Raw genomic sequence first — 10070 nt, forward strand, 5'->3', positions numbered from 1 at the left:
GGGGGGGGGGTGTCGCAGTTGGAATAAAGTGCTACCTAAAATATAAAATTGAACATTCAGCAACCAGTGACCTCAATGAGGAAAAGCGGCTATAGTAAATGGATGGATGAAGCTCCACTTCTCGTTCGAGGTGAATAAGGGTGAAAATCCCATGAAAACGGTGCCAAAAAAAATGCAAGATAGCGCCGATATTCCCCTTCGATTAACATTTAAGCGTTTAAACAATTACAATAGTGCAAACACTTTAGCACGACAGAATAATACCAAATGTGTTTTAGTGGAAAGATTCAATAATGTACCTGATGAGTGTTTTACAGGCTAAAATAAAACAATTCTACATTGAACATTAATTGAGTACACTAATGTTCAAGTGGCAGCATTGCTTTTGAATTGTATTTTCTTCACTTCATTCGAGGCCTTTGCTTGGTTTCAACTTCCACTTGCAATGTTAGGTTTCACTAACACGGTGCCCTCAGCTTGCCATCACAGGACCAGACAATGAAATAGGTGCCCACTGACTGTGCATTTGAGCCTTTGAGCATGTGATGTCATTTTTAGTTGAGAACAAGTGGAAAACAATGTTGGTAACGATTTTACCATCATCAAATTACTCATAGACAGAATAACTTTTATATGCTTCAAATGGCTATTTAAACTGAGTATCCTTTTAAAGACAAAAAGGTCTTTGCAAAAGACAACATCGACATTACATTCTGCTGCAGTTTGACGATGATGTTTATTTTTTCTGACCTAACACTAGTGTAGTCCTACTCACTGCGCATTTGGTGTTTGCAATTTCTAAAGAACTGACAACTCACACATTATATGTTTGTATTTATTCATTAATATATATTATTTCTCTATAACAGTCACAATAACTTAAGTAGTATCAAATACTAAAAAGAACCACGACTTGTCAAAAATTGTCATAGTAATATCATAATCAATGCAGCATGTACATAGTTTTACCAGCCAGTTGTCTTTGCACAAACAATAAAACATATTATTCAATCATTTGACTTTATGTATTACATGTTAGCACACAATAAATATAACAATTTATAAATAGGCAATCCAAAAGATGTAAATTTCATTGAAAGGTTTTTGATAAACGCGTTCAATATCATTGTTAAAAATTTTCTTTCATTTCAGTGAGACAAATCAAATAAAAACAATCACATTAGTATACTTTGTAATATAAAGGCTCTCTCACAATCTTCTTGAGATAAGACAAAACACTTGAGCAGTGGTCCATGCCAAAAGTTCTTGCGACAGAGGTTTTAGCTTAAACCATCCTGTTGCCTTTGTTTCTTAAAAACAATGGTCATGAGTGGGTGTGACCCAATCGAAAGTTTAAAAGTCAAAAAATATCATAAGGTAATGGGATTTTTCAATATTAAAAAGGTGAAAAACAAAAGCCAGCACCTTAAAGACAAAAATTCTTTTTTTTTTTTTTTTTTAAATAACAGCATGTGAAAAAATGAGGCATGTTCCTTGAAATGAAAATGGTTATGCGAGAAAATGGTGCAAAGATGATATTGTAACATTCATTTATCGCAGAAAGAGGATTGTTTTTGAAAATTCAACTTGCCAAATGCATTTATATATGTACAGTCTGTAAATTCATTTATATGGGCTATTTAGAGTGCATACCGTACGTGCTAGTACTTTTACATTTGTGCATGTACTGTACATGTTACATCCAGACACTATATTTGACTACATACACAAACTTTGATACTTCTTGTATTATAGCCTACATGTGTGTGTGATAACTCTATGGTTGTACCTGGTTGTGGTGAATGCAAACATGCTCCAAAGCACAAACAATATACAGTACTGTATTTAAAAAAAAAAGTCTTTAAAACCTCCTCCTCAAGTGCTAGAACTTTCTAATGTAAAATTTGTAGATGTAAAATAAGGTAGACCAAGATAAGTCATTTGCAAAGTTTCAATATCAACTTGTAGAAACTCAGTTAAAAAAAAAAAAAAAAAACACTGCCACTTTACAGTTTGATATTGCTCCTGTTTTATCACTCAGGAGTTTAAATGTGAATGGTTGGATAAATTGACACAGACACATCCCCTGTTAGAAGAAACCTGTACACCCGCATTATCTCAGTTCACATTCACGCGAGAAAATGTTATGAAATGATTCATCTGATTTAATTATTTTTTAAAATAGTTTAAAAGCAATATAAACAGTAGTTGTACTATGAGTTACATTTGGAGCACACCCAGGCTAATGTCATGTGTGTTTATGGGGTTGTGGGGTTGATAAACGATGATCTTTGTGTGACAGTAGCAGCTCTAGTGCAAAGTGATATGAATTAGCACCAACCATTTTCAACCCTGTTTCACATTTTTTTCGTTTTCAGTGGCTCAACAAACCACTGTTCACTTCAGCGCATTGTAAATTTTCCAGTATCAGCTACCAAGTTTACCCCGGCCTTAAATTAAGCAAAAATGTCAGCGAGTGTGAGAAGCCTCTGTGATGTGATGAAAGTAAAAACATGATTATTTTAACTGTGTTCTGGAAGAAAACACATGAACAACTCCTGCCATTACAACAGTATGGAGGAGCGCATTTTGCTCACCGGCCACAACATTCGTAAACCGACACTGAGATGTAACACAAGGGTTGTAACAATAAAGCAGACTTTTTAGAGTAGGATTTCTTGAAAATATATAGATGGATTGTTGATGTTCATTTCTAATTGTCCATGTGTGAACTCAGTTGCGACCAATGAGTATATGGTAGCGATCAGGAAGACCGTGGCAATTTTAGGTCAACTTTGACCCCTGAGAGATTCCATGAGCTGCTCTTTCCTGTCCATGACTCTCACCTTCTTCATTTGTGTGATTCACTTATTTTTGGATGAAGGATTTACTGCTACCTCTTTGGAAGCATGTATCTGAACTTTCACCTTGTCTGTCTTCTCTGCACTGTTCTCTTTGGAGGGGAACATCCACTCGAGGGCAGCACCAGCAGTGCCGTCGCCACTCTGGCGTGAGAAACACAAGAAAGTGGCCCAAATGAAGGCACAGCAACCACTGAAGGTCGTCCGCACGTATGGAGGCACCAAGGCAAAGTTCAGGAACTGTGTGGGGGGAACACAGATTTTTTTATTTTTACAGTAGTATTTTTATACATATGCTCAAGTTTATATTTATTTGAAAAATTAACATACAAACACTTTTGCTGTCCAATGTTATTTATAAAAAGGACAGATACATTGATTTGTTTCCCTTACTATATTACAATTAGTGCATACACACACACATGCACATACACATAGTGCTTTCATCTGCCTGCACTAAAAAAAAAAAAAAAAAAAAGTGCTATCTTTAGGCCCGAAACAACACAGACTCGACAATTTTTTAAATATCAGTGAACAAGTCAAATAATACACAATTAGGTAACAACGGGCCAGAAAGTAAAAAAGCAAAAATGTTACGATTGGGAAGACTGAGAAGAGGAACAAAACACATGTTAAACAAATGAACACTCAAATTAAAAAGCGGACTTTTCTACCAAAAGTTCAATCAATGGTTGCACGATTAAGAAGATGAGGACGGATGATACATATAGTTCATTCCATTATTTTAATTCCGGGGGGGGACTCAAACCAAAAGTAAAATGAGCACTGTGTGTGTGTGCGCGTGTGTGTGTATATGTGTGTGAGTGCAAATCTCAATATTAGCCAAAAATGATAGTTAAATGTAAATGGCATCGTTCTTAAACTCAAGGGCAAGAGGTGTAACTCGGTGCTGTAAAGCATTCACTTTTCTTGGGCATATATTGCTACAATGGTCAAGAGTCAAATTCTATCCTTCAAATAGGAGATTTAATATTTACCTGCATGAAGGGCCAGAACATTAACCCAGTCTGAAAAGAGAAATAACACAAGATTAACCATTTGTGCTTCTGGGGAGGCAAGAAGAAGCATTTGTTTTCTAGTTATGAGCTAAGGCAAAAAATTAATACCTTAAAGCACAAGCAAAAAGATATTGAATCTGCTCTTTAGTAGAAAGTTACTTTGGAACACTTTTTTAGGGGAATGAAACTTGCAACCGAAATAGAAAGGGAAATATGATGACCCCGTAGAGGAAATGACATACATACTTAATGACATACATATCTGTCTTGGCTGCTCATTATAATATCGTATGATTAACGCAACAATTAGCTGATTCTCTTTAGTGCTAATGAGACGTGTCTCAAATCCATACCCAGGGAGTACCCAGGTTTTTGTTTTAAAGTTTGCAATTGTATCAAAGTAAAGTAGAATAAAAGGCTCAACTGTGATGTATGAAGTTGACTTGGAACTCACAATCTTCCAACTCGGATGGTTAGGAGAAGCCAACACATTAGTTTAACCCCTGTGCAGTATTTTGATTATTGTTGAATGATTTTCTTCCACACCATTCTTGCATCCCTTTCAATGCTTTCTCTTTGACGTGAAATGCCTTTGATGATGCCTTTGACATAATCACTAAAATTATTCCATTCGACTTCGGAAAGTAAGCTGTATATGTTCCTTTATTTAAAGCATATTATTTTGAAATACTGGGTGTACACCACGTACTTCCGGAAGAAAACTGGGATAGGATACTGCACACCTGCAACCTTTGTGAGGATAAGCTACTAAATAATGGATGGATGGTTGAATGGATATGACTTTTTCTTTCTGAAAAATCAAAGGCAAAAGAGAAAAGCGACCAGCAACTATTTAATCATGCACTATAACACTTTAGTTTGTTCTACTCACCTTGTAAGTGTTCAGGAATTTTTCCCTCCAGTCTTCCATTATATCATCCTTGCCCTCTAAGAAACTGACCCCTGTTAAACACAATAGACCGCCTCACAATCAGACTTACAAATTGAAGACATACTTCATTAATACACCTTTTGAGAATTAATTCTTTTGCACAGCATTTACCACTTTTTACCATGACCAATAAAACACTCTTGGTGTGGCTGTTGTCCTAGGTGGGTTTGAAAGTCCCCCTTTGTCTCGTATTCTTAGGAATTATTCATAACAAAGGCTGGTGAAATAATTGCTAAATTGTAAAGAATTACATATAAGCCATGTGAGGTTGTTATTTGTATTTATTTAAAACACCCGAAAAGCTTAAACAAAATACAATTTCCCACAACTGTTATTGATTGCGTGCAGGTGTGCAGCGTTTTGAGGGAGAACTATAGGCATATAAGGAAGACAGTATTTAACAAAAACGTGGAGGCAAATATAAACTGGGCGGGAGCTTCAAGCTATGCGTAGAGAACCCGTGAGGTTAAAAGAACAATTGTCGACCTTTACACTGCAAATCGGGACAGAAGAGCAGGACAGATTGGGTTGGGGTTCTAATCAGTCAAACAATAAGTGTTGGGCGTGTAGTCAACCATTAACTGACCTGTGTAGAAAGCGCTGGTGGCCAAGGGCGCAGCCATGGTCTGATCCAGGAACAGCTTCTTCATCACCATCCGGGCGGAATTTCCCGGGAACCTGCGCTCCAGAAAGCGCATCCAGAAATAATTGAAGTTGCCATGGAAACTGAACGCGACCACGGCGACATTCCGTGTTTGGCTCCAATCCATTTCGTCCCGTTGAGAAAACCACTGGTGAACGAAGTCTCCCCCCGCAAACAGGCAACCGTACAACGTCACGTTGGTGACCCAGGGGAATCGACGGACATGTTTAATGAACACTTTTATCATTATTGAAGCCTTAAATCAAACGCACGAGGTTTTATGTGTCGACGGTAACGGCGGCTACACAATTAACTTGCATCTTGTAGGTAAATTACTTGCATCAACCCCAAAATGCACTAGTATAGCACAGTATGCAATTCAATTCTGCTATTCGGACATGACAAGACAAATGACGCGCGTCATATCTACCCAATGAGCTTCCCGGTACCAAAATAATTGAAGATTTCCGATGGGGAACGCTCACATTACGAACGAACTGTACGTCGTCCCATACATCTGGATAATAAAGATCGAGGTAAAGCACTTGCACGCACAGTCCAGAGAAAGCGACTCCGCCTCTACACTCGTCGTTGATAGAAATATGCGTGGCCCGGCCCACATTATATTTTGATTGGATCTTTCATCTTGTGGGCGGGATTTAAAAACATGGGCGCTGCTAGAGGCATTGAACCGCTTGAAAATTGTATTAAAACATGTCAAGATGTGTAACAAAATAGAGACTAAGCCAAGAAAAAAAGCTAACAACCTTTATATAGTATGTATTATTCAATGTTACTTGGACGGTTGTATACTATTGAAATCAATCAGTTAATTTTGTGAAAAACAAACGTTTCTTAATGAGGCCAATTATGAAATTATACATATAGACAACATATGTATTTGACTACCACGCATAAACAAAGTTGATGTTCAAGTTGCCCTAAATAACCTTACTTTAGTGCAGGATTATGTAAAAGCTTTTAATTATTCACTGTCATTGACAGTTAAATGCAAAATATGGGATCATTAGCAGTGAACAGCATTTTTACAACACCATTTTAAATGCTAAAATAAAAATGAAATTAATGTATTTCTAAGTATTGTGGTTACCCACCAGGAAGATTCAATTTACCAGGAACCTGTATCGGAGGGAGTTAACGTGATGAAAGACATTAAAGAAAGTAGGTTGTGTGAAGTGTTTATGTGCCGAGTAAAAAGACATGACTTGCTTTTGTTTCCTGGTCTCATCATTTGCCATAATCTCCACAGTGTAGTATTTCTTAAAGGGACACTGTGTAAGATTTAGACTCGTTTTTCATTATGGACAGCAAGCGGTGCTGCATTTACCATTGTCCGTATCAATAACAAACATAACTAGACCTACGATTATATTTAAAATATACCGCTGGTCATTCATAACACATTTATTTGCAAGTTTTTGAATTGTATAATCACTGAATTTATTCCTTTTTAACGAAATACGGTCTAAATGTTACAGACTGTCTCTTCAAGGAATTCAAATGATTTGCTACGTAATTCCAGTAAAAATGATTAAAAACATTGCAGTCTTAATATTGAAAGGGTCTTTAATGTTGCATGGTCTCTTTGCTTCTTGACAACAGGTGGTTCAAGACACTTGCGCTACAAAAGCTTTTTAAAGTATGTATAGGTTTGCTATCAGTCAGGCTTTCTTGAATCAATTCACACCAACCAGTACAATCATTGTATTAACTCCAATAGATGATTAGGTTTTGCAAATGTGCATTCAAAAAAATAATGAGGCATCAAGCGACATTAACATGAGACAAAAGGAGAAGGAAGGTGCATCAACTCGCTGAAGAAACATACGTTCTGCAAACAATAGAACGTGGTTTGCGTCTCGTTCTCTACTGGACCAGCCAGATGAGTTATAAAAGCTATTTCATAGAATTAAGGTAAAGGTTAAGACACAATGAGAAAAGCAGGTGGTGATAGGATGGTAAAAAATAATCAAGAATCAACTTGAGAAGCAACCCTCTCCCAGTCACCATTTTCAGACCTGTGGTAGAGCTGTGGCTGACCCCCAGGGAAGAGACCGTCAGAGTTTGGGTGCTTTAGGAGGAACTGGATGGTGGATTTGATGTGGTGGACAAAATGGGGTGGCTCAGCCTTTGGCGATGTGGACAAGTACTAATTGGGAGGCAAAAATTCAAGTCTGAATATACACTCTGGGAGGAATCTCCCTAAGGAAACCTTTAATTGATCATTACAGCGGCTGCTCGTAAATAATTTACCTTCAAAATGATGGCGTCATCTTGTGACAACCAAAAGGCAATTTCCATATTAGGAGACCACTTGCAAGGGCCGACTTTTACGAGTCCTTGACTAGAGTCATAAATATCAACCATCTGCGTGAGAATAAAAACCTGTTGATCAGTCGATCTTGGGAGAAAACAGCGGTTTCATTTTCTCAGTGAGACCAAAACAAACACTTAACATACTGTATACTTCTAAAAGTTCCTTGATTTTTATTTTTTTTTTTAATATGTTACAGGTACCTGTCCCCCTGTGAAGGTGCGTGCAGATCGCAGGTCCTCTGCTGGTCCTTTATAAGAAAAAGTAGCAGGGAACACTTTGCCTGTTTTAACATTTACACCTTAAAAACAAACAAACAAACAAAAAAAACACTACAATAAAAGTGTAAAATGTCAACGCATGCACGGACAACATCATCATATCCTGGGTAACATACCAACACCATACACTGCAGGTCTATGAACAGCGTTAATAACCACATCATTCATTTCTGGGCAAGAAAACAGAGCAGAGGAGAATGGATTAGAAAGGAATTATGATGTTTTTCCAATAATATGTGACACTCATATTTGGTTACCAGTGATGCAGCATGTTTGCAGGTGGATATCTTCACTCACTTGCTGGAAGGCTGCTATAAAATGAAAGGAGCCCTTTAAGTTCAGCATAATTCTGTTTTACTGCTCAGCAGGGCAACATCCCGTAAAAGATTTAGACAATACCTAGTATGTTAAGGCTGAGTTCATGAGATGTCTTTGCCTCATCCTTAAATCCACCAACAAGATGCAGATCAAGTCTACTTAGAGAGATTAGCAGGTGAATTAAATGAATTACATATAGTACACTGCATATTTGTTTCCTACCTGCCCTCATTACAGCAGGTAGTCAGTGATGTGACCAGTTTGATAAAAAGGGAGACTTCTGCATAAGTATTGGACCCATCACAGTGTGCAAGACAAGCTGCTCCACTTCCTAACAATAGGAAAGACAGTTTAAACTCAAGTAGGCTGAAAGAAGACAAGTGAGAAAACAAGTAAACAAGTTTTACCCGTATGCCGCAGCACAACCAAATGGCAAGTGGTGGCATCATCAGATCCAATCACTGAAACATTATCTGGCAGTTATTTAAAACAAAAACAAAAAACAACAGGTGTTAGATGTAATCTACCATTTCATTTGGGCAGCTATAATGGAGTCAGGCACACAAACAATAATGTAATTAAACAGAGTACATTATTGCCAACCCTGTGTTAAAGTTAGAAGGCAGACTTGATGCTAAATAGAGAAAAACTTAGTTGGGTCAAATTATATTTGGTCCTTTCTAGTGCATTGATTTTTGAGGGGGTAGTCATTTAGTTTAACCATAAGGTATTCAATGATGTTGAAATGATGTTGTTGGCTGGTTATCAGTCAATGGTAGAAGCATTACTAAATATTGTTTTATATTACAACAATTTAATGAGTACAAATCTTTCACTTACTATCTGCTGGCGTCGTTGCAGCAAACTCTCTCTGTTGGACGTACAGGAGGCACTTGGGGTCAACGTCAGTGAGTGGCTGGGAACGAAAAGCTTTAGCATTTTCCTGTTACATGGAAAAAATATTAAAACAAAGCGATTTGACAAAGTACATCACATTAAAAGGCTCCATATTAGCATTTAGTAAATGATAATGCAAGTTTTATTACACACTATAAATACCAATATTAGAGAACGAAAACTCTAATTAATAATCTAATCCAATCATAATCTAAATAATAAACATACATCAGATCAACTATAATACAAAAACCCACATACGTAGGGAGAAAAATCTGTTTGTATATAATAAATGTTTTAATTAAAAAAAAATCGTGTTTAAGTAGGTTGAAATACAGGCATCACTATACCAGACTAGAGGTGTAAACAGTGTTATTATTGCTTGGTCGTGATTGCTAGCTTTAGCCGAAATGTGCAAACTGACCTGTAAATGTGGGTATTTGTCAAAAAGTTCTGCGGTCGAAGTTATACAGTCCACTCGTAAATTTTGAATAAGCAAAGGCATGTCCCGAAAACCAACTGATTAATAATACTACATAACAGATTGAACTACGGCTACATATCCTAAAAAAATATGTTGGTACCGACAACTTCCTTGTTCATGATAGATTCTTCTTCTACGGCGTAATTCAATATCTCAGCCATTGTGACACCGCCATCTAGTGCATAGAAACAACGAATTGTATCCACTATTGATACTACGTAGATAATCATACGCTGAAATCCATCGAATACATTGTTCCTCGTATCAGATACGTTGCATG

General features: G+C 37.0%; 2 protein-coding genes across 5 annotated transcripts; both read right to left on the minus strand.

The window, feature by feature from the left end:
* Nucleotides 1-820: 820 nt before the first annotated feature.
* LOC148420969 (mpv17-like protein) lies at nt 821-6646 on the minus strand. Of its 4 annotated transcripts, none has more exons than XM_088420086.1 (5): nt 6591-6646; nt 5419-5637; nt 4773-4843; nt 3860-3889; nt 821-3101 (listed from the first exon to the last, which is right to left on the minus strand). In XM_088420086.1, exons 2-5 carry the CDS (start codon nt 5600-5602, stop codon nt 2865-2867), a joined length of 522 nt encoding a protein of 173 aa, XP_088276212.1. In that variant the 5' UTR covers nt 5603-5637; nt 6591-6646; the 3' UTR covers nt 821-2864. The 4 variants fall into 4 exon arrangements, with proteins under 4 accessions (XP_088276212.1, XP_088276211.1, XP_088276210.1 ...); XM_088420085.1 differs by lacking the exon at nt 6591-6646 and adding an exon at nt 5906-6031; XM_088420084.1 differs by lacking the exon at nt 6591-6646 and having other exon boundaries at nt 821-3005; nt 5419-6046.
* A 398-nt stretch (nt 6647-7044) lies between these two features.
* Nucleotides 7045-10045, minus strand: ntan1 (N-terminal asparagine amidase). Its single transcript, XM_088420075.1, has 10 exons — nt 9731-10045; nt 9250-9352; nt 8817-8882; nt 8632-8740; nt 8491-8564; nt 8349-8402; nt 8208-8261; nt 8014-8111; nt 7750-7863; nt 7045-7645 (listed from the first exon to the last, which is right to left on the minus strand). The coding sequence occupies exons 1-10, from the start codon at nt 9809-9811 to the stop codon at nt 7466-7468; spliced, it is 933 nt and encodes a 310-aa protein (XP_088276201.1). The 5' UTR covers nt 9812-10045; the 3' UTR covers nt 7045-7465.
* Between the last annotated feature and the right edge of the window lie 25 nt (nt 10046-10070).

The sequence above is a fragment of the Hippichthys cyanospilos genome, chromosome 7, assembly GCF_059441005.1.
Source record: "Hippichthys cyanospilos isolate Australia breed blue-spotted pipefish chromosome 7, RoL_Hcya_1.0, whole genome shotgun sequence".
In the NCBI taxonomy this organism is placed as follows: Eukaryota; Metazoa; Chordata; class Actinopteri; order Syngnathiformes; family Syngnathidae; genus Hippichthys; species Hippichthys cyanospilos.

What these genes read in the sequence shown, in the direction of transcription:
- ntan1 (XM_088420075.1), bottom strand. Translation starts at nt 9,811, where the DNA reads ATGCCTTTGCTTATTCAAAATTTACGAGTGGACTGTATAACTTCGACC. An exon ending in TGCAACGACGCCAGCAGATA is followed by an intron (nt 8,883 to 9,249) that starts GTAAGTGAAAGA and finishes AATAACTGCCAG; the next exon opens with ATAATGTTTCAGTGATTGGA. An exon ending in ACCTGCAGTGTATGGTGTTG is followed by an intron (nt 8,112 to 8,207) that starts GTATGTTACCCA and finishes TTTGTTTTTAAG; the next exon opens with GTGTAAATGTTAAAACAGGC.
- LOC148420969 (XM_088420083.1), bottom strand. Translation starts at nt 5,722, where the DNA reads ATGATAAAAGTGTTCATTAAACATGTCCGTCGATTCCCCTGGGTCACC. An exon ending in CACCAGCGCTTTCTACACAG is followed by an intron (nt 4,844 to 5,418) that starts GTCAGTTAATGG and finishes TGTGTTTAACAG; the next exon opens with GGGTCAGTTTCTTAGAGGGC. An exon ending in TGTTCTGGCCCTTCATGCAG is followed by an intron (nt 3,102 to 3,859) that starts GTAAATATTAAA and finishes CCCCCCACACAG; the next exon opens with TTCCTGAACTTTGCCTTGGT.